This window comes from Vicia villosa, linkage group LG5, assembly GCF_029867415.1.
Source record: "Vicia villosa cultivar HV-30 ecotype Madison, WI linkage group LG5, Vvil1.0, whole genome shotgun sequence".
NCBI lineage: Eukaryota > Viridiplantae > Streptophyta > Magnoliopsida > Fabales > Fabaceae > Vicia > Vicia villosa.
Window position 1 is genome coordinate 171,194,487 of NC_081184.1, and position 23,753 is coordinate 171,218,239.

The window sequence follows — 23,753 nt, forward strand, 5'->3', positions numbered from 1 at the left end:
TTATCTATCTACTATTCTACCATTCTACTATCAAGCCTTTATTAATCAATTGGCCAAACGGTCAATTATGTCCTTTTCACTAAAAAATATTACACTATAAATTAGATATTTTGGTAACTAACAAATTAACCATCCATTTTTAATTTGGACTAATGAAAGCATGACAAGTGGTGCATTATGTTAAAGAATAAGTGTTTGGCCACGTCTCTTTTCTTTTTGTCGCTTTCTCTCTCTTCCATCTCTTCCGAGTTTCTGTTCTACCTCATCTCTTAGGGTTTGGCCTTTCTTTCCCCTAAACCCTAGACCGTCGCCGCCCCCATTCGTCCTTCTCCTCTTGGCAACCAAAAATCCCCTCCTTCTCCTCTTGACAAACCCACACCCGTCTCGTCCTGCAAACTCTTCAAACCAAAAGTCTGACGAAGATGAAAAATCATGTGATGTGAAGATGTTGTTGATAGAGGCTATTTCAAAGAAGAAGCGTATGAAGTTCAAACTTCATAACCTTCATATTCTGAATCTGAATCAAATTCTTCAAGTAACACTCTTTCAACTTAAAACTTTCATTCTCCATAGTTTTTTTTAAAAAATAATTGATTGTTTGGAATGGAGCGGGATGGAGCGGAATGGAACGGAGCGGAACGAAGATACCATTCCATTGTTTGGAAATTTTAGAACGGAATAAGACAAAATGTTCATTCCGCCCAAATCGGAGGGGAAGGAATATGGTGGTAAGTGATGGAATGGAATGAAATCCATACCACTCATTTCCGCTCCGCTCCATCCGTTTTTATATTATCCAAACAATGGAATATCATTTTATTCTATTCCATTCCGCTCCGCTCCATCCGATTCCATCAATCCAAACAAAGCCTAAAGGACTTATTTTCTTCTTCTTGGAACCATGGGTACGGTTTATGCTAGATTTTCCAGCTTCTGTTTTTCATTTTTAATAAAAAATTATTAACAGGTAGATACCTACGACTTATGTTGGACATTAATAATCTTTCTCTAATATATTCAAGGAATTTTGACAATGTTTGAGGAGCTGTTCCTTTCTGCTATTTAACATGATTTTTTTTCATTTTCAAAGGCACAATTGGGTGGCTTCCATGAGGTCCAGAAATATCGAGTTTATAAGAACAGGTTAGTGCTATGACTTTTGATTAATTCATCTTCCCTTTTGTGTTTTCCTTTTTTTTTTAGGAATAACGTTACTGCACTGAAACATGAAATATATGAAGTTTCAGAAAGTTGTGTTATATTGACATGTATCTGTTACTTTATCCAGTCATTTGGTTATACAAACATCGTAAGAAGTCACTGACGTACCTTATGCAGATTATTTTGAAGTTGAGGTACAAAACATCTCTAGACATTGAATCATTAGGCATAATATACTAGCCATTTATTAATTTTGAACATCATAATTTGTTTTAAATTAAAAATACATGAGTCTTGCATGTTGTTTATGTGTAGTGTTACCGCACATTATCAATGAATACTATCATATTTTTCTAGCTATTCAAGTGAACTTTTTGCCATATCTATCTCTTCAATCCCTCTTTATCTATAATTCTATATTATTATAAAAATGAGATTCCCCCCCTGATATTTTTTTAACCATTTTTCCAGATCAAAACGGTTTTGCTATATAACTATCAGTGTTTTATTTGAGAACTTGATGGCTATAAAATGAGATTTAAGTCTGGTCCATGGTCAAATTAACTTCCAGCTTGAGGCCATCAGTTGAATTGTTTGTTAAATGTGAAGGGACTATGGACTAGACCACTGCGACAACTTAATTGCAGCCTAATGCATTAGCCTCTTTCATTTTGGTGTTTGTGGAGGATAACTTTCAGCTTAATTGAAGTATCATTTATGACATGAATAGAGAGGCTGTTACTAGAGTTGAAACATGAAATCAAGGGAACATCAGCAAACAATTCTATGAGCCAAATTGAATAAACTTTTCAACAAAAACTCAAAAAATTAAAGTTGAAATGATGGTCTTAAATAAGATATAGGCCTGTTGGAATAAGCTTTTCAACAAACACTGTAGTACACTTATAAAACAGTTTGCATCTTTTCTCTGATAATTATGATTGTAGTACACCTGGAAAATTAATTTGCACCTTTTCTTGTTCTTTCGTAGAACAGCCAGTTCCCATGTCTTGTTTCTTTCAATGGCCTCAAGTTCTTTCTTCATGGTTTTCACCCATATTTTATTCTTGAGAGTCTCATGAACGCTGACTAGTTCAACATCCACCATCATGGTACATTGTATGACTTCTCCTTTAGAATCAATCTCAGTTTCATGCAATAATTCAAAATTTGCGAGTCTCCTTGGTATCTGTCTAATTCTTTGTGGTCTCTGGAACTACGCAAGTTCACCTTTAGAGCTAGGTACACCTTCACAAGTTCCACCTTCAGGGGCTTGATCACCTTCAGAGGTTAAATTACCACCAGAGACTGGATTACCATCAGATGCCGGACCACCATAAAAGACTGAACTACCATAAGAGTCTGAGTCACCTTCAGACTCAGAATCTCCGTCAGAGTCTTCTTTAGAGGCAAAATCTTCTTTATAGGCAGATTCTCCTTCAGAGGCATCTTCCGAAACACCTTCAGCTCCAGAAGCAGGATCAAACTTATTCCAATTCCATGTTTCTGATTCTTTCATTATCACATTTCTACTTACATCAACTCTATTAGTGAGTTTATAGGCACTTGTAGAGTAGTAACCTATAAGTAATATGACATTACTTCTGTAATCTAATTTCCTTCTAGTAGCATTTGATACATGTTTGTAACAAACAGAACCAAATATTTTCAAATGGCTCACATTTTGCTTTCTTTTGAGTACATTTATCTAAAGAAATGATTTCCTTTAGCCTCTTAGTTGTACATTTGTTGAGCACATAAACTACAATAACAACAACTTCTCCCTATATGACGTAGGTGTAAAAAATGGTATAAAAAAGCTGAAAATGAAACGACATGGTAGAGAAAGGATACATGCTGTTGCATGAGAAAAAGTGAAGTGAAATATATGAATAAAAATCAACAAAGAAAGAGAATAAATAGACTCTTAGAAAAATAATGTGAAAAGTAACATTGAAATTGAATTGAATATATAGAAGTTTTTCATTAATAATTTTAAGATAAATATTGATTATTTATAAGTAATATATAATTATTTATAACTTTAATTTAACCGATAGAATTCAATATTTTAAAATTGACGTTATTATCAGAATTTAAATTCTAATACTTACAATTACAAATATATAAATTTTTAATAATTATTATCATTTCTTTTATAGTAATATTAATATTAATAATAAAAATAAAAATAATTATTATTATTATAATTATTATAATCATTATAATAATGGTTATAATAATTATAATAATAATAGTAATAATTATAATAATAAAGTAGTAATAATAATAACAATAATAATAATAATAATAATAATAATAATAATAATAATAATAATAATAATAAAGTAATAATAATAATAATAGTAATAATAATAATAAAAAATAATATTAATAATGATAATAATAATAATGATAATAATAATAATATTAAAGTAATAATAATTATAATATAAAAAGTATTATAATAATAATAATAATAATAATAATAATTGAGTTTAATTTATATGCACTGACAGTGTAAAATTATTTTACACTGTCATCCAATAGAAAACTAACAAAGTGCCTTGTCATTAAAACAACTTTTAATTTAAAATGTGATTTATTCTGATACAAGGTTGTGATTGGTTGACAGTGTAAAATAATTTTACACTGTCAGTGCATGAACCTTTTACATGCACTGACAGTGTAAAATTATATGCACTGACAGTGTAAAATTATTTTACACTGTCAACCAATCACAACCTTGTATCAGAATAAATCACATTTTAAATTAAAAGTTGTTTTAATGACAAGGCACTTTGTTAGTTTTGTATTGGATGACAGTGTAAAATAATTTTACACTGTCAGTGGATATAAATTAAACTCTAATAATAATAATAATAATAATAAAAAACAAAAAGTGAATTGGGTTAAGTTACGGAACATTTTTAAAAGGGCAGAATTGAGCTAATAACGGAAACAGATGACAGATCCTAATAATACATGACGTATAGATATTACCAACTCTACCGCGTTATGTTTTTTTTCTTTTTTGGTATTTAAATACGGGTAACTGATGAATTAATGACACGATACCCTGTCAGTTACTGGTTGCGTTTTATTCACGCTTTTTCTTCTTCTTTCTCCTCATTTCATTTTGGTTTGTTTTTGTTTCCAGAACAATATGTCTACGGTGATTCTACCACCTGTTCCTCCTTCCCCAAAAGAAGATGCCATGCAACTTCACCGCGCTTTCAAAGGTTTTCTTTTCTTTTCCTATATATCATCAAATCATTTATTTCACAATTAGCTAGGTTTAATTCATTTCTCTTTATGACAAATAGGTTTTGGATGTGATACCACCGCTGTGATCAATATACTTGCTCATAGAGATGCCGCTCAGCGTGCCTATCTCCAACAAGAATACCGTTCCATGTTTTACGAGGATCTTCTCAAACGATTATCTTCCGAACTTTCTGGCAAATTGGAAAATGCTGTTCTTCTTTGGATGCACGACCCTGCCGGACGTGATGCTGTTATCCTTAGGCAGTCTCTCACCGTCACCAAAGCTCTTGAAGCCGCCACTGAAGTTATATGTTCCAGAACTCCAGCACAGCTTCAATTTTTAAGGCAGATTTACCATGCCAAATTCGGCATTTTTCTTGATCATGATATCGAAAGAAATACCTCTGGCGATCATAAAAAGGTATTTCTTCTTTCCGTCATTAGTTAGTTAGACACTTTCTGTTGTTTATTTTTCGTTTTCATTTCCTTGTCCAGATTTTACTTGCATATCTAAACACACCGCGCCACGAAGGCCCTGAGACTAATAGAGAAATGGCTGAGAATGATGCGGTGGTTCTCTATAGAGCTGGTGAGAAGAAACTGGGGACGGATGAGAAAATTTTTGTGCAAATATTCAGTGGTCACAGTGCGGCGCAGTTGGCTGCCATTAATCAGTTTTACAAAACCAAGTATGGACATCCATTGACAAAGGTATTCTAAACCCTTTTTTATAACGTTAAGCCTAGTCTTTCTCCTTATCTAGGTATTTTTTTGTGGCACTTATCCAAGCTGAATTCATACCAGGCAATAAAGAATGAAACATCAGGCCATTTTGCTCATGCACTTCTGACAATAGTCCAATGTGCTGAGAATCCTGCTAGGTATTTCGCAAAGGTATTCCCTTGGATATTAATTTTAAGTAATTCCATTAACTTGAATATAGACAGAAACAATTTGCATTCTCTTACAATTCCTCATCTTGTAAGAATAAGGATACCTGGTGGTGAAACATAAGATGCTTATATTAAACTAACTGTTAAAGAGTATTTATTTTCCCTCTGAAATAGCTGTATGCGCTTACTAGACAAGGAAAAACTAGATTGCTTTGAAACTAGTATTCTTAATTTATTGTTTGTTTTGCTGTGAGTTACTGGGAAAAAAACCTTTTATTTTCAAACTATGCTTTTGAAACAGTGACGTTAAACAATGGAAAATAGAAGGGAAATATGTATTGAATGACAACTTAACCAAGGTTCATACAAGAGTTTGAGAGAGAGAATAGCAGAAAGGTCACAAATCTCACATGCCCTCAATATTCTTATTACAAGCATTAAATATATCTCATGTTCTAACGTATCCCTTGAGCCTGGTGCTTTCCTTGCGTACTCTCTCACTTCTACGTGCTTCTGCCATTTCCAGTTGGTTAGCAATAGAATTATTCCCTCCATTCACTGCATGTGGGTCCACCTGTGTAATTGGTGACTAACTGGTTTCTAGAAGCTTTGTCATATTTGTTTTCATTACAATGCCTTCCTCTTTGAAATCAACCTTGTCCTCAAGGTTGAAAAGTGGAAACTTCTGCTGCAAGCTTACTGCATCCTCTCAAGTAGCTTCAGAGATAGGCTGCTGATCCCATTGCACAAGGACTTGGTAAACTTTTTGTGACCCTTTGATGACGGTTCTAGCTTGCAAAATCTCTACGGGCCAAATGATTGGTCCACTATCACTCATAGTAAGAGGAAGTGACATATATTGGTTTTGAGGAACACCTTTAAAGGGCTTGAATTGAGAAATGTGAAAAACTGGATGGATCTTAGCATGGTCCGGCAACTTCAACTTATAAGCAACTTCACCTACTTTGGTTAAAACTTAAAAGGGTCCAAAATATCTCATTCCCAACTTTTGATTTTTTCTTAGTGCTACAGATTGCTGCCTGTATGGTTGCAATTTCACTAACCCAGCTCTCCTATTTGCAATTGAACATCCCTTCTATTCTTGTCCGCTTGTTTTTTCATATACTGTTGAGCCTTTTCCAAGTTGCTTTTCAATTGTTGTAAGATTCTATCTCTCTCCAGCAACTCTTCTTGCAGTGGTGGCGGGTCCGAAACTATGAAGCACCGACACCTCTAAAATCAGGCGTGTCCGTGTCCGTGTCGATGACGGACACCTGCACCGACACTTACAATTACGTTTAATTTATTTATTTTTTAAAATTATTAACGGTGTCGCCGTGTCGGTGTCGGGGTCGTTTTAGGGGTGTCTGTGCTTCATAGCTTGCGATACATATCTTCCATATAAGGCCTTAAATGGAGTCATGCCGATGCTAGTTTGTAACGCCGTGTTATACCAATACTCTGCCCATGTCAGAGCCTTAAACCAGGACTTGGGATTGTGAAATGTGAAGCATCTCAAGAATAATTCCAAACCTTTGTTAAGCACCTCTGTTTGACCATCGGACTGCGGATGGTACGCCGAGCTCATGGCTAAAGTAGTCCCTTGAAGTTTGAAGAGATGTTGCCAAAAAGCACTAGTGAAAACCTTATCTCTATCGGACACAATCGATTTAGGCATACCATGTAACTTGACAACATTGTTCATAAAAGTTTGTGCTACTGACTTACTAGTGTAGTCAGACTTCATGGCCATAAAGTGAGCATATTTGGTTAAACGGTCGACCACTACCATAATAGTAGTATAACCATGTGAGGAAGGCAAACCTGTAATGAAGTCCAAGGCTATATCTTCCCACACCTGTGATGGTATTGGAAGAGGTTGGAGTAACCCTGCCGCCAATGTGTTGGCTGTCTTAGCTTGTTGACAGATTATACAATGCTCCACAAATTCTTGTATATCTCTCTGCAATGTTGGCCAGTAAAATTGAGCTTTGATTCGGAGAATTGTGATACTCTTGTAACACTTTTTGGACCAAATCAGATGGAGTAGGAATCACAATTCTATTTTTCCAAAATAGCAAACCTTCCTTCATTGTGTAGTGCTGGTGAGACTGAGTATTTGTGCTACACTTGAACATAATATCCAATAAGTGAGGATTTGTTTGTAATGCATCTTTGAATTATTGTTAATCGAGGTTCTGACCAAGTCAATGCCATCATTCTAGATAGAGCATCCGCAGCGATGTTCTCCTTGCCTGGCTTATACTCAATAATGAAATCATATACCCAAAAAACTTATGCAACCACTGTTGTTGTTCTGGTGTATGCAAGGTCTGCTCCATCAAGTTCCGCAAACTCTTTTGATCGGTGCGAATTATAAATTTATGACCTAACAAATAGTGTCTAAATTTGGAAATCGCTTCAGAGATAGCCAACATTTCTCTGAAGTAAGCATACTTTTTCTGATTTCTAGGCACTAATTTTTTTGAAAAGAAAGCAATAGGATGGCCATCTTGTTGCAGCAGCTCCTACTCCAATACCTGATGCATCAGTCTCCAAAACAAAAGGTTTTTTAAAATCCGGAAAAGCCAACACTGGTGCAGAAGTGATTGCTAACTTTAATTTCTGAAAAGCAGTATCTGCTTGCCGGTTCCAGACATAACTATCCTTTTTTAGCAAATCTGTTAAAGGGGCAGCTAAGTTAGCACATGACTTAATGAAACTTCTATAATACCCTGTCAAGCCCAAGAACCCTCTCAATTGCTTGATGTTTTGGGGAGTTGGCCATTCCAAGACAACTTTGACTTTGTCTTTATCCATAGAAACACCTTCTCCATTCACAATGTGACCCAAATACTCAATTTCCTGGACTCCAAATGAGCATTTGAATAACTTGACAAACAAGGTATTCTCTTGTAATAATTTGAGAACTTCTTCTAAATGTCTCAAGTGTTCCATCCAATTGGTGCTGAAAACTAATATATCATCAAAAAATACTAAGACATATTTTCTTAAAGGATCTTGAAGGATGTGATTCATTAAGCTCTAGAATGTCGCAAGGGCATTTGTCAATCCAAAAGGCATGACCAACCATTCATAATGACCGTGATGAGTTCGAAAAGCTGCCTTGTACCTGTCCTCTAGGTGAACTAATATTTAATGGTAGCCTGACCTGAGATCCAATTTAGAAAAGTATTTAGCTCCAAACAGTTCGTCTAGCAATTCATCAACTGTTGGAATAGGAAAGCTATCTTTGATTGTTAGAGCATTAAGAGCTCTATTATCAGTGCAAAATCTCCATATTCCATCTTTCTTTTTCTCCAAAATGATTGGTGATGAAAATGGACTTGTGCTAGGTTGAATGATCCCCTGCTGCAGCATTTCTTGAACCATGTTCTCAATTTGAGTTTTCTGACTATGAGGGTACCTATAAGGTTTGACCTTAACAGGATTTGACCCCTCCAATAAGGGAATAGTGTGGTTCTGTGCTCTGACAGGAGGTAGAGATGATGGTGCTTGAAAAATATCTCTATAACTGTGTAACAATACTGCCATTTCAGGTTCAGTGTTAGTAGGTAACTCTTTAAAAGTATCTTCCAGCTTATGAGATTTTAGCAATTGAATGGTGAAATATTCTGCGATTGCATCAGCAGTGTGAAGTCTCTTAAAGTGATGGAATTGAGCTGGAGCAGGTGCCCTAGTAGTCTCTCTTGTCAATGTCACAAACTTCCCATTCAAGAAGAATTTGAGTGTCAATGCTGCATAATCAGCAACATGTGGACCTAATGTTGCTAACCATGATGCTCCCAATATAACATCAGCTCCAGCCACCGGCAATAAGTAGACTGGCACTTCCAATTTATGTCCTTGCACCTCAATTGGTAAGTTTTTGACCAGTCCCTCAGCAGTCATTATCTCACCATTACCCACCTACACTTTGAAGATTGGGGCTGGTTCAACAGGTAATTTGAGAAACTTTGCTATTCTTGGCTGCAAAAAACTATCGGAACTACCTCCATCAATGAGAATTTGCAGCTGAATATGTCCAATTGAACCGGAGAATCTCAACACACCCATGTTACTAGTTCCTTTCATGGCATTCAAAGATAGATGGTGTTCAGTTTGGGTGGTCTCGGGGTTTTCAGTGGGTATGTCTGGTGGCTTATGCATTGTCTCGAGCAGTTGGTCTGCATCAGTATCATCTTATTGTAATAACATCAATTGCCTGTTAGGACACTTGTGTGTAAATGGAAATTTGTCATCACACCAATAGCAAAGACCTTTATCTCTTCTCACTTGCATTTCAGCTGGTGACATTCTCTTGATATTAAGATTTTTTTTGGTTTTGGCTCATTGGTCGGGTTGGAGGTGTATGGAGGATGGGGGCCATATTTTTCTGGTTATTATCTGGTTTGTTGAGGAAGGATCTGTTTGGCGTATAAGTGGTTGGGTTGGTTTTTTGTTGTTTGGTAATGGGTGTATATTTTTCTTCATAGACCTTTGCTAGAGACACTGCTTTAACAATGGACGTGGGTGTGTGAATCAGCACATCACGACGAATATCAACATTTAATCCACTAATGAAACAATCAATCAAAGCATCATTACTAAGACCATACACCCTATTAGCTAATGAAATAAATTGCAAATAATATTCCACAACTGTACTAGATTGGGTCAGCTTAAACAGGGTAGCTCGAGGACATTCATAAATGGATGGACCGAAATCCAACTCTAACACGCGTGTAAACTCAAGCCATGATTGAAAAGGTTAGATCGTTGCATCATTTGATACCATGGTACCACATCCTTATCAAGATGTACCGATGAAATTGTTAAACGATCTGAATCTGGAGTATCGTAGTAGCCAAAAAATTGCTCCGCACGGAAGATCCATTCATGTACGTTCGTACCATCAAATCGAGGGAATTCGAGTTTCACGTTTCTCACCTGGAATGACGGTTTGTTGGTGAGTCCAGCACCACGGTTGGTTTTTGATGGAGTTTGTTGGATCAAGATGTCGAGCGCAGAGTGAATTTGAGAAAACTTGGCTTCAGAACTCATCTGCACCGCCTCCATACGATCGAATCTGGAAGAGTTTCCAGCTTCCAACCTTTTGAACCGCTCGAACATCACCTCCTGAAGCTTACTTAGGTCCTCTGCATTGCGCTTGATCTTAGCTTGCATTTCCTTTATTTTTGGGTTAGCCATGGTGTAATGAAAGCACCAATGAAACAGTGACGTTAAACAATGGAAAATAGAAGGGAAATATGTATTGAATGACAACTTAACCAAGGTTCATACAAGAGTTTGAGAGAGAGAATAGCAGAAAGATCACAAATCTCACATGTCCTCAATATTCTTATTACAAGCATTAAATATATCTCATGTTCTCATGTATCCCTTGAGCATGATGCTTTCCCTGTGCAATCTCTCACTTCTACGTGCTTCCGCTATTTCCGGTTGGTTAGCAACAGAATTATTCCCTCCATTTACTGCATGTGGGTCCACCTGTGTAATTGGTGACTCACTGGCTTTGTCATATTTGTTTTCATTACAGCTTTAATCTCCCTTAGTTTTATTGAATGTATTTTGTATGTACCACAACATGCTGAAGATATATGAGTAACATTTCTTTTTTCATTGAAATATCTGTTGGTAATGTTAGCACTAAATTATGCTGTAATTGGTTATGTTTAAGCATTGAGAGATTCTTTTAAAATTTCTTATAGCCAAAGATAATTTAGGAGATAAGCATGTCTTAAGTTTTGCCACTATGTATGCAGGTCCTACGTAAGGCAATGAAAGGGTTGGGGACTGATGACACAAAGCTTATCAGGGTGATTGTAACAAGGAGTGAGATTGATCTACATTATATCAAAGCTGAATATTTAAAGAAATATAAGAAGACACTAAATGATGCAGTTCACTCAGAAACATCTGGCAACTACAGGGCTTTTCTTCTCGCACTTTTAGGTCAAAACCAGTAGAACTCAAAATACATGTTGTGTGGAATAATTTCAACTATGATGTTGAATATAAGTGCACTTCCAATCTTTTATTTGTTGATATTGTAAATTATGCAGTGTTTGGTGATTTTATTTGCTTGTAAGTCGCATCATAATGCACATATTAACGGGCATTTTGTATACATATATGTATATGAATCTATGGATGGGTTTGTTATAAGTATGTATGTATAAAAGTGTGGGTGATTTTTTTTGTTTCCCTTGCCAAACATTTGTAATTTGATTTCTCTTCATTTTTTTATTTTCAATTTCTAGTTAAAGATAAAATATTGAAGATGGTTTGTTTATTCAATTTTATAATTTGATACAAACAATTTAAGATATTAAAGAATATATTCTAATTAAAGTAAACAGTACGTCAATAATAATTTTAGGTAAACAAAAATTCATTTGTTTGAAATTGTTCGAACTTTTCAAAATCATATTTGGGTGATGAAGTTTTGTTTCTTGTCATGTGTTATAAGTAGTGTTAGTTATGTTTAGTTATTGATCTATTTTTTTTTTCTTCTATCATGTAGAGTTTTGAATCTCGAGTATTTGAGAGCGTTATTTTTGGCCATGCTCATTAAAATCAAACTAAGTTGGATTCTCTTGTATTCAAATCTGTCTTTGTGGTTTATTTTCCTGATAAAAGAGGGTGCAAATTTTATCATCTTCTCAGTCGTAAATAGGTTGTTTTTAAACATGCCACTTTTAACGAAAAATATGTTTTACTTTACTTTTAAACATGCCACTTATAAGTAGTGTTAGTTATGAATAAAATGAGTTTGAGTTCGAGATTCTAATCAAGCGCCTTCGTTAAACTTCTAGCCATATTAAGCAAATAGTACAATAAAAGACATAAAATAAAGTGTTTCAATTAAGGAAACATAAAGATAATGAAAAGGGACGTAGACTCATATATGTTCCTCACAAACTATTTTGCTCTTTGACTCAAGTACTCTAGTTTTATAGAGAAGTATATGAATTTTGTGACCTTGACTACAATGCATGAGTTTTCTATTTATACTAGTCTAAAGATAACCATCTCCGACAATTTTACTCCAAGTAGAAAGACACTATAAAAAAATATGCAATTTAATCCTCTGAAGCGGTTCAACGTTGTCAGACTTTGTATTTGCTGAAAAGACCATTATCCCACATTCGTAACTGCTCGAAGAAACTAACACTCAACACTTCCTCAACGTAAATTGCTTTGACTTTCTTTTAGTCGGAATTTCCAGGATAACACCAACAAAATAAGTCTTCTCGTTAGAGGTAACACCAAAAAATTTCCAATAGTGAAAACATGTACTTGTTGGTCTTATATGTTGAATCAATGATGAGTATAATAAAAAACGTGTTGAACAACTTTATGGAATCAGGATGAGTCGAAAATATATCCTAGACAATTACTCCATCCTCGCACACTCGGTACCTAGATGCATAATTGTTATCATATGGTAGTTTTAACGGTTGTTGCATTTTAGTTCTATTTCCTCTTAATATCTTGTTGTTAAGGACACAAATATTGTATACTTGCTTGATATTTGAGATATTTTCGGGTCTTTTACATGTCAATGTTGCAAGTATGTTTTTTGGATGCACCATATTCAATATCATGTCAGAAACGCTATTCTTCTTTTTAGACATAAGGTGACATACAATGGGATGATTTAGAGCTATCAAAACGGGCTACCCGGCCCTTCCGGTCCTAGCAGGTCTCAGGCTTTTTAAGACCGCGTCAAAAAATTTCTATTATAATATGGGTTCAAAAATTACTACCCGAGTCTGGCTCTAGATAGGCTGCGAGCTATCCAACCCTAAACAGACTTTTTTTTTAATAAAAAAATTAAAAATAAAAACTTCATAGAAAACAATAATAGAAAATATTCAAAATAATTAAAAAACAATTTGAAATGAACACTAAACTATAACAGAAATGCACTTCCGTATGAACTCACCTAAACTCCTGAAATGTATTTCCGAATCCAACGCTAACTTTTACAACTCAAAAACCAGATTAGGGTGAGCAATGAGATATGAGATACATTAACTATATCTTAAATTCCAGCTTCTTTTTCATCATTTTGATGTGATGAAATACAAGAATAAAGTTTTGGAGTGCAAAACTTTTGATTGAGAATGGAAGATTTTTTTAAGGGTTTTAAGTGAAAATGGATGTTTGATCATGAAGAAGAAGAGCATGCAGAAGACTGTTTTATCAAAAATCATGTTTGACGAATTTGAAATTGTGTCTGAAATGTTTAGGTGACATGTTCGATTTTGTTTGTTTTGTTTATATAACTAGCAGGGAGGACGTGGCTGTTTAGTGTGTATATGACATGTTCGATTTTGTTTGCAGGTTATGTTTTGTTTTCTGTTAATCATTTGAATGGTTGTAATTCTATTTGTCTAAATCGGTACATCTTCCGCTTCGGATTCAGTTTTATTAATCCTTTGAAAATAAAAAATTAAACAAATAATAGTAACATAGGACCGCGTTATTGTTTTGGTTTACAATGTTAATTGCGTTGCATTTGCATTAACCTTTTTCTGCTTTTGAATTTTGATTTCCACAATTTCCATACAATTCAATGTCTACCCTTGTTATCCCACCTGTTCCTCCTTCTCCAAAAGACGATGCCATGCAACTTCACCGTGCTTTCAAAGGTTCCTACGTACCTTCTTTTAATTCATTCATTCATTCATTCTGCATTCATTCATTTCTAGGTTTCATTTCATTCGCATCCAATTATCCACCTTTCTTTCTTTTCCTATCATAATACCCTTAATTCATTTCATTTTTATGCATTCATTCTTGGAAACTCTTGTTCTTTTTAATACTAATATCATTCATTCCTTTCATAGGTTTTAGGTGTGATACTAGTACTGTCATCAATATACTTGCTCATCGAGATGCTACTCAGCGTGCCTATCTCCAACATGAATACACATCATTGTATTCTCAGGATCTTCTCAAACGAATTTCTTCCAAACTTTCTGGCCGGTTGGAGAATGCTGTTCTACTTTGGATGCATTGCCCTGCTGGACGCGATGCTGTCATTCTTAAACAGACTCTAACCGTCAACAAAAACCTTGAAGCTGCCACTGAAATTATATGTTCCAGAACTCCATCCCAACTCCAATATTTAAGGCATATATACTTTACTAAATTCGGCATTTATCTTGAACGCGATATTGAAAGAAATACCTCTCGCGATCATAAAAAGGTCTATCTTCTTTCCTACCAATTATAGAGAGCATGCCTTTCTTTTGTTTATTTCTAGTTTCTACAACTGGTTCAAGCTTTTCAAATATTCATAATTGCTATGGTTTTCTAAATGTTCGTCACAATTATAAGATGATATGCTATCTATTAGGGAGGTTGTCGACTAAAATTCGTGTCTACCTGTTTAATTCCAATGTTTAAGTATGTGTCGCTGCATAAGTCTTTTGAGGAAAACCTTGTTTGTTCATATATTTCCATTGGTTTATAATTTCGGTGATAATCACATTGATGAATTACTTCGGAGATATTCAAACCACAAAGCTGTTGTTATTAATAAGCTTATGCAAAAATATTGTCCAGATTTTACTAGCATATGTAAGCACACCACGCCATGAAGGCCCTGAGGTTGATAAAGAAACGGGAGAGAGTGATGCGGTGGTTCTATATAAAGCAGGTGAGAAGAGACTAGGAACAGATGAGAAAACTTTTGTGCGAATAATCAGTGAACGGAGTGCAGCACAGTTGGTTGCAATAAATCAGTTTTATCGTAGCAAGTATGGACATTCACTGAAAAAGGTATTTCTAACCCCCAATTTTATACCCTTAAGCATAGTCTTTGTCTATATCAAGGTATTTTTCCGATGCTTATCCATGCTGAATTCATGACAGGCAATAAAGAAAGAAACATCAGGATATTTTGGTCGTGCACTTTTGACAATAGTTCAATGTGCCGAGAATCCGGCTAAGTATTTTGCAAAGGTACTCCCTTGGACATTAGATTTTGGTAATTTATTCTTGTAATTCCATTAACTTGGACGTCGACAAAAGCAATTTGCATTCTCTGACAGTTCCTCACTTTAAAAATTAAGGATAACTGGTGTAGCATAAGATGCATGTGTTAGACTTAATGTTAAAATAGTTTCTAGGAGACAAAATATTTTCACTGAAAGATCTCTTTGTATCGTTAGCACTTATGTGGTATTTGGTTGTGTTAAAGCATAGAGGAAACCTTTTACAATTTCTTTAGTTTTGCTACTATGTATGCAGGTCCTACGTAGAGCAATGAAAGGCTTGGGGACCGATGACAAGAAACTCACAAGGGTGATTGTAACAAGGAGTGAGTTTGATCTACATTATATCAAAGATGAATATTTAAAGAAATACAAGAAGACACTAAATGATGCAGTTCACTCGGAAACATCCGGCTACTACAGGGCTTTTCTGCTCTCACTTTTAGGTCCCAACGAGTAGTAGCCAAAATACATGTTCTGAGGAATAATTTCACTTTCACCTATGATGTTGAATATATAAGCACTTCCAATTTTTCTTTACTGATATTGTGAATTAGGCGGTGCTTGGTGAGTTTATATGCTTGTAAGTTGTACCATAATGCACATATTGACATTTTGTATATATGTGTGTGTATGTATGTATATATGTATGTAGCTCTCAGTGTTATTGATTTTTTGTTTCCATGGCAAACGTTAGTAATTTGATTCCTCCGAATTCTTTTTCTTTTCCATTTTTTTTTGGGATTGATGATCAATTACAGTTCCACAGTTAGCTAAGCCATCTTAGCTTTATACTTGAGGTTGTAAGAATACATTTGATGATACGAATATTATAATAAAATATGTTTTGTTTAAGAGAGGCTCTGAATATTCCTGGGTAGATAGAGTATATTTTATGGTTGTTTGTTCATGGAGAGCGTGGCATATTGGTTATTCAATTGCGTACGTGAAGTTCTAACTTCATCAACCAATAATTGTTGATTAACACAACACAACAGAATACTCTATATCAATCAACGGTGGTCCATGCAGTTGATTTTCTGACAAAATCCCGTCACAGTATTTTCAAATTTTTGCTAATTTTCTTCCTGATTGAATATCTGTTTCCCTCATAAAGGTAATAAAAATATATGATATGAATGCAAAATATTTTATATTAAATTAATTTAATTTTTTGACAGCTATGTTAAACTAGAATTATTAGACAGTAGTGATAATTTTGGTAATGTGATATTGAGTTGTTGAGGAGAATATTGTTAGTGGTGTACATCTGTTATCCTTTCTTACATATATTTGTTATTAAGACAACAAGTTACGGTCACTTGCCTGTCTGTTGTATTCTGAGACAATAAGACATCCATCCATCAATCCTTTTTCTTCACAACATGATTGAGTTTGGATTCAGCAGAATGATAAATGAATTCCTATTAAGCTCCTGTCTTTGTCTTAATCTTATTTTTGAGGTGGAATGAATTCAACAACAAGCAAATTGTGAATTCAACAACCTGCAAGAAATAAGTTACAAGTTAGTACTAGTTAGGGATACATACGGTATCACTTTCTCACATTGCTTCAGTTATATATACTCCTAGTATTGTATTGTGTTGCATTGCATTACGTAGCTAGTAAGGTATATTATTATATTGTCTTGTTTCTAAACTCAAGTAAGAAGATGCAAGGAAGGTGCCTGGTATGGGACCCACTGACACACCATTGTTTGTTTGCGTCTACGTACCTACAACTACAAGCTAGTTTCATTTTTGACTATGATGTGCATGCCATATCCCACTCTATGCCATTGGTTTATATTCTTGCTTACCTTCAACTCCTATTGGCTATAATTATTTGTCTTCATTTTCTTATATATATGGATAATTTACTTGTATCCCACAATACAAATACGATATCAGTTGCAAATACTTATATCATGTTATCCAAGTATCCAACCCACTTCTCTCTATATATAACTAGTGTTCTGGTGTCTGTTATTAGCACAGCACACAAACACAACATAACATGGGTGGTTTAGGAGGAACGACTAGCGTAAGCCCCTTCTGGCTATGGATTCCTGCTTTCATCACTGTTGTTGTTGCTGTAAGTGTAGCATCAGCTGAGCTCCAACGCTTTGACCACCCTTCTGGCAAAGCAGATGCCTCTCTCAGCTTCCTCGTCATTGGAGACTGGGGAAGGAAAGGAACCTACAACCAATCTCAAGTTGCTTATCAGGTCTCTTATTCTTTTTTGTATTGTTTTATGCATTCCACTCTTGACAAGTTACTTACAACCATTTTTATTATTTAGATGGGAAGGGTTGCTGACAAGTTAAGCATTGACTTTGTGGTATCAACCGGAGATAACTTCTACGATGATGGATTGACCGGTATACATGACCCTGCATTTCAATATTCCTTCTCAGATATCTACACTGCCAACAGCCTTCAAAAGCAATGGTATAATGGTCAGTGAGTGACTTCTAACTCTGCTAGCAACCAATACATACATATATTCATTCACTCGTTTATGTAATCCATCTGCATGATCTGTTTGCTTCAGTCTTGGGCAACCATGACTACAGGGGGGATGTTGAAGCTCAATTAAATCCAATTCTTCAGAATATTGATCACAGATGGTTTTGCCAAAGATCTTTTATCGTTCACACAGGTAGCAATTCATTAATCTAACTTGTTAATTCAATAATACGCTCCTGCCTCTGCATAATCATTAATTAACACTTGTTCAAATCTTAAAACTTGCTAGAAATCGCCGAGTTCTTCTTTGTGGATACAACTCCTTTTGTGGACAAGTACTTTTTGAAGCCAAAGGATCACAAGTATGATTGGAGAGGTGTACTTCCAAGGAAGAAATATTTATCAAACCTCTTGAAGGTAAGTCTCCTCATCACAGAAATTGTAAAGATAAAAGGAGATCTATTAATCCCTTTTTTTTTGTGTTTAATTCTAAACAAAGGATCTGGAAACATCATTAAGGGATTCTACTGCCAAGTGGAAGATTGTTGTGGGACATCATCCTGTGCGAAGCATAGGACACCACGGCGACACGAAAGAACTCTTACCACACCTACTGCCAATCCTTGAGGTCAGTACTCATATTATCTATAGCTTAACGAGCACTCAAAATGAGAAAACATTGTCCTAGTTATTCTAGAGATAAGGTATACGTATGTCATTTTTAATTTGCAGATTAGAATCTCTATCGTTTTACAATGAAATTTTGCAGGCCAACAATGTTGATATGTACATGAACGGGCACGACCATTGCTTGGAACACATAAGTAGCACCAGCAGGTCTGTATATTAACTTAATTAAAATTGGGTCTGTTTGTTTGTTTATTGAACCACCAATCACCTTGATGAAATGGGGTGGTTTTGCAGCCAAATACAGTTCTTAACTAGTGGTGGAGGTTCAAAGGCATGGAAAGGAGACATTGATAAAAATGGGGGAGATGGGGTAAAGTTTTACTATGATGGTCAAGGATTTATGTCTGTTGAACTTGACCACATGAATGCCAAAGTTGTCTATTATGATGTTTTTGGCAAAGTGTTGCATGTTGTGAATCTGTCCAAGGGGTTACATTATGCAATATAAGTTAGGCTGTCGAATCCGCATCTAGATAATCTAAGGAGGTTCCTAATCTAAATAAGTTGGGGAAATTTGTGAAATCAGGACGCTTTAAGAATGATATTAACTAGCTTAATAATGAATTATACATGTGTGTATATTATTCAAAGAAGCAACACAACATCAGCGGGATGCATTGAAAACTTCCATTCCAAATATCCAGAGAATGCTTCTGTGATCATAGTCTGTGGGGGTTTTACTGTACCACAGCATATATATTGTCTAAGGAGTAAGGACGTATCACATAGCTTGCATATCCAAATCCTGTGATTGATATGCAGCTGAAGAATGAAGACTCTAGGATATTGGGACATATAATTATATTCTATAGCATTTGTTCATTAGAACTGTGATGTCATCCAAAATTACTGTCAGATTACATGACATGTATTTTTTGGCAATTCAGCCTTTTATTTAAAACTAAATAATCTAATGGTTCCAGTAGTCGTGTTACAGTATTGGTTGCAGAGTGACTTTTTTTTTCTTCTGTATCAGTATTTGTTTATATCAGTTTAGGAAATGTACATATATGTGTGGCGTCAAGCTATTACTGAAAACCTCAGGTATTTTACCCATAAATAGCTTTTTCTTTGGAAAAAAAGTTCTCAACCAAATTAACTAGCTCATATTTTAAAATATACAATAATTTCATAGCAAAGAAAAACCAAAATGACTAGTTTAGAGTACATTTTGATTTTTGAAATTTCTACTGTATGTTTTAGTATGAAAAAGGGGAAGGTAGAGTGAGGGAAAAGGAAATAGGGAATGATAATTTTGCCCATAAACAAGTAATGCAAGGGTACAAATACAATATGATTTGTAGGGATACATTTATCGATCAATAATACTACTGATCTTATATAGACTACAAATAAACGGGCTTGTGCAAATACACTGGTGTTTTTCTAGTTTAACCATGACTACTATAAATTTGTTACTGGTAAAAAGGATAAAGAAAATAAGCAACAAGCCAACAATCGAAGAAGAAAATAACTTTCACCTCATTGGTTAAGTCTAGAGTCACAATCACTATATAGTATATACAGACCTATTAATTAACAACAGTTGTACTTTTAACGGCAAGCTACATTAACTTATATCATATTGATCAGTACTCAGTACTTTTTTTTGAAAAAGAAAAGGTTCTCAGCCAAATCAACTAGTTTTTATTAGAAAATACTATATAAGAATTTCATCGCAAAGAAAAACCAATATAACTAGTTTGCAGTACATTTTTTTAAGAACTTTTACTGTAAGTTTTATAGTATGATGATGTTTCAATATAGAAAATGATGTTTTTGCCCAAAAACAAGTAACGGAAGGGTACAAATACAAGATAATTTCTAGGGACACATTCACCGATCAATAATACTATCAATCTTATATAAACAACAAAGCAACGGATTAGTGCAAATGGACTGGTGTTTTACTAGTTTAATCATGATCACTATAAAGATTTGTTACTTGTAAAAAAGGATAAACAAAATAAGCAGCGATTGAAGAAGAAAAAAACTTTACCTTCATTGGTTAAATCTAGAGTCACAATCACAGTATTAGTATATACAACATTTGGATCTTTAACGGCAAGCTACATTAACTTGTATCCTATTGATCAGTACTAGGTACTGACACACTAAAACATTACCTTCGGAGATTCGGGAGGAGGCACAACTCAATTTAAGACAAAATGATACCTCGAATCCACGTAGCCCTCAACATCCCAGAGAAAACAACCAAAAGTGACAGCTTCTAAAACAAGTCTCCTTAAACCACCAAAGCTAATTTTGATGTTTTCATCCTTTGAATAATCAACTGCCCCCTCCCGTGTTATAACCATTTCAGGTCTTCCAAACAATGCCTCTGTGTGCTTCTCAATGATGCTCACAGCCTCTTTAGACCTTATTGTTGCATATCTCTGGAGGGTATCCCCATCAAAGGACATGACATAATTACGCAACCTGGTTGGCTTGATACCATAGCCAAATCCACCAGGACTGGCGTCGCCTCCAGGCCAGGTTGATACTTCAGGATGAGAAGTGCCCAGTTCACTACCAGGTCTTACATCATCCATGATAGTTTGATGATCACCACTCTCTTCTGCTGCATTTTGAAGAACTTTCATGGACTTCTCCAGTTGGAACCTCTCGTCAACTCGCTTAAGAAAGTAACCGTACATGACTGATGCTGCATAGACCTGGCCTACCCTGAGTTTACTTATTTGAGCAACAGATGATAAATCTCCTGCTCTGTTACCCAAAATGAGAGACAAGTGGTTTTGGATCATCTCATAGGCTTCTTGAGAATGAAGGTTCTCAAGTTTCCCAACTTCAGTTGACCATGAATCTAGTGTACCAGATGGATCTGCCGTTACAGAGGGTATCAAAGAAATATTAGCATCCATGAACTTCTGCACAACCAACGTGTACAAGATCTCTTCCAAAGCTGTCCTCCTTTCATTAGCCTTGACCTCAGCAATTCTCCTGGAAAAGTTTAGAAGATAGAACAATGGTTAACACCAAACCAAAGTTGATTTACAATTTAATGTTGACATATAGAAAAACAGCAAGCAGAAAGAAAACATAAAGTAGAGTAAGTTGTATGAACTCGGTAAGCCAACGCTTGAAACCACCTCCCTGCCATTCTTGGAAGACTAAAATAAAGTAAATAGTATATAATGGAAAATGAAAGAATGAAAGAAACCTGTACAAAACAAGATCGGTGGAGGTTGTAGGAGCAGGAGGATCTGGGTTTTGTTGATCGGCCTCGCGATCAGATTGGAGCTGGTTAAGCTGCTGATCGACGGCAGCAGGTACAAGATGGGGGTGATTGATCAAAATCTGAGAAAGAAACTGTCCGATTGGAGACTGGAAGTGAAGAGGTGCAATTTTGTTGGTGTTGTCGTCGGATGTTGCAGCTCTAACTACAAAGCCTCCTCCTCGTCTTCTTGGTGTTCTTGTGGTTGAAATTCCAAGGGAGAGTCTCCGATGGTTATGAACTTGTCTGGAAGTGCATAGCTGGAAGGCCAAACATTAATATCAATCAATCAAGTTTTGAATTAATAAAGAAAGCATTACTAGTTTGGATGAAATGAAATGATTACCTTAGAAGAAGAAGAAGGAAAGTGAAGAAGGCGAGATCCGTTGGTAGGTCTTGGAACGAAGATTGACGCGGCGGTGGCTGCTACGTCCATAATTGATGGAAGGAAGAAAGGTCTAGCTAGATCTTTGATTGTTGTCGGATTGGATTAGATTCTATTTCGGACTCTGCCTCCAAACCACTTATATGCCCGCTATTCTTTTTTATTTTGCTCTTTCGTCCCCTATTTTATTTATTTCATTTTAATCCCCTGCTTTCATTTTAATTAAATATACACCCTCTCATCAACTCATTCAATAACTCACCACTTCAACTAATATATAAACAACAACAAAATTTAAACGATAGATATACAAAATATTAAAAAATCAAAAGTGTATAAAACATACTGATTATCGGAACCCTCCTTCGCATGTCTGATCATTTTATTTTAAGAGTTTTTGAGGAATTTCTCTTTCACGGTAAAACCTACTAGTGGAAAAACCACGGTCAAATCTGCATATACATGTTTATCTTCTATCCATCTGTACACACGAATATCTGTTGGCCTAAGTGTTGATCTCCCCTTTAGCGAATCAGTCAAGAAACTCATATTCGTCTCATTCTTTATGAATACTTCGGCTCACTGAAATATATCAAATACATCCTTAAAAAAGGCATGTTGGTATTTTAAGTTTGTAAACTCACTAAAATGAATCGTGTGTTCTCCCAAATGTATCCAAGCTCACCTTGCGACAAACAGGACAAAATCATAAGTTGATATTTAAGGATAATACGGTACTCTACCAGAGACACATGTTGACTTAGTTCATCAATAGGAATGACAAAGAGAAAATCATGTGCATGCGATGCTTGCAAATAACCAAAAACTTCTTTATATCTATATCGTCATGTCAAACTTTACAACCATGTCTTGAACATTTTTATTAAAAAGGGCATTCACACGAAATGTTGTGCTTTGGGAGAGACTGTGTTCTTACTAGTAAAACTACTAAGGTCAAAATCTGGAATCACAACACTAAGATCATTCAAAGTTTTCTCAAAATCAAGTTTCATACCATATATCTTGTTGTCTTTCAATATATGATCTTATAACATCTAACATTGGGCCCTAGAAGACACAAAAGCATAAGAGAAAGCCATTATTGTCGAACACAACCCCAATCCTCAAACTCTAATAAGTAAAGAAGTCACCTTCTATTGAAGGTCCCCGAAAAAAAGTCATCCACCAACCATGATGTCTTCATCCGCCCTTTGTAACTCTTTATCAAACCAAATAGTTGTTTTCTCCATATGGTTAGGTTTATAAGTTCTTAGGTCAAAAAGAGTTTGGTGATACTCATGCAAGATCGAAGTAAAGAAAAATCATTTTGAGAACCACTTAGTTATTGCAAGAGATGCATTAGCTTAACAAACCTGACCACTCTTTTCATGGAAAACCCCTCGATAAAGTCTTCATCTCGACTAATAGCCACTACAAGCAACTTCATCCCCGACATCGACCTCCCAATGTTCGAAAGTAACAACTCCCCAACGTTGTTTATTATCATCACACGAAGGCCAAACGATCTCAGGTTTACGAATATTCAATTCGATACTTAATTTTAGACCGGTCTTTGGAATAATGTGCAAATAATTGATGGAGTGGAATGAAAGATGATAAAAT

The 23,753-nt window shown here is 35.3% G+C and overlaps 4 protein-coding genes and 1 long non-coding RNA gene across 7 annotated transcripts; 4 read left to right on the forward strand and 1 right to left on the reverse strand.

Moving 5' to 3' along the window:
• The first annotated feature begins 237 nt into the window (after positions 1 to 237).
• Positions 238 to 2,811, forward strand: LOC131608210 (uncharacterized). 2 transcript variants are annotated; one of them, XR_009285533.1, is made up of 4 exons: positions 238 to 535; positions 1,091 to 1,143; positions 1,289 to 1,355; positions 1,633 to 2,811. It is a non-coding gene; the product is annotated as an uncharacterized LOC131608210 (long non-coding RNA). The 2 variants fall into 2 exon arrangements; XR_009285532.1 differs by lacking the exon at positions 1,633 to 2,811 and having other exon boundaries at positions 1,289 to 1,626.
• A 1,410-nt stretch (positions 2,812 to 4,221) lies between these two features.
• Positions 4,222 to 11,543, forward strand: LOC131603927 (annexin D5-like). The gene is made up of 5 exons (XM_058876400.1): positions 4,222 to 4,403; positions 4,488 to 4,849; positions 4,924 to 5,139; positions 5,233 to 5,322; positions 11,108 to 11,543. Exons 1-5 carry the CDS (start codon positions 4,328 to 4,330, stop codon positions 11,309 to 11,311), a joined length of 948 nt encoding a protein of 315 aa, XP_058732383.1. The 5' UTR covers positions 4,222 to 4,327; the 3' UTR covers positions 11,312 to 11,543.
• A 1,821-nt stretch (positions 11,544 to 13,364) lies between these two features.
• LOC131603932 (annexin D5-like) lies at positions 13,365 to 16,521 on the forward strand. Of its 2 annotated transcripts, none has more exons than XM_058876404.1 (5): positions 13,365 to 14,002; positions 14,201 to 14,562; positions 14,922 to 15,137; positions 15,231 to 15,320; positions 15,609 to 16,521. In XM_058876404.1, the coding sequence occupies exons 1-5, from the start codon at positions 13,927 to 13,929 to the stop codon at positions 15,810 to 15,812; spliced, it is 948 nt and encodes a 315-aa protein (XP_058732387.1). In that variant the 5' UTR covers positions 13,365 to 13,926; the 3' UTR covers positions 15,813 to 16,521. The 2 variants fall into 2 exon arrangements, with proteins under 2 accessions (XP_058732387.1, XP_058732388.1); XM_058876405.1 differs by having other exon boundaries at positions 15,589 to 15,766.
• Positions 16,522 to 17,270: 749 nt separating this feature from the next.
• LOC131603931 (purple acid phosphatase 3-like) lies at positions 17,271 to 19,449 on the forward strand. Its single transcript, XM_058876403.1, has 7 exons — positions 17,271 to 17,578; positions 17,654 to 17,810; positions 17,906 to 18,013; positions 18,110 to 18,237; positions 18,320 to 18,448; positions 18,590 to 18,657; positions 18,745 to 19,449. The coding sequence occupies exons 1-7, from the start codon at positions 17,369 to 17,371 to the stop codon at positions 18,956 to 18,958; spliced, it is 1,014 nt and encodes a 337-aa protein (XP_058732386.1). The 5' UTR covers positions 17,271 to 17,368; the 3' UTR covers positions 18,959 to 19,449.
• Positions 19,450 to 20,487: 1,038 nt separating this feature from the next.
• On the reverse strand, positions 20,488 to 22,251 carry LOC131603930 (UV-B-induced protein At3g17800, chloroplastic). Its single transcript, XM_058876402.1, has 3 exons — positions 22,092 to 22,251; positions 21,692 to 22,005; positions 20,488 to 21,471 (listed from the first exon to the last, which is right to left on the reverse strand). Exons 1-3 carry the CDS (start codon positions 22,179 to 22,181, stop codon positions 20,664 to 20,666), a joined length of 1,212 nt encoding a protein of 403 aa, XP_058732385.1. The 5' UTR covers positions 22,182 to 22,251; the 3' UTR covers positions 20,488 to 20,663.
• Between the last annotated feature and the right edge of the window lie 1,502 nt (positions 22,252 to 23,753).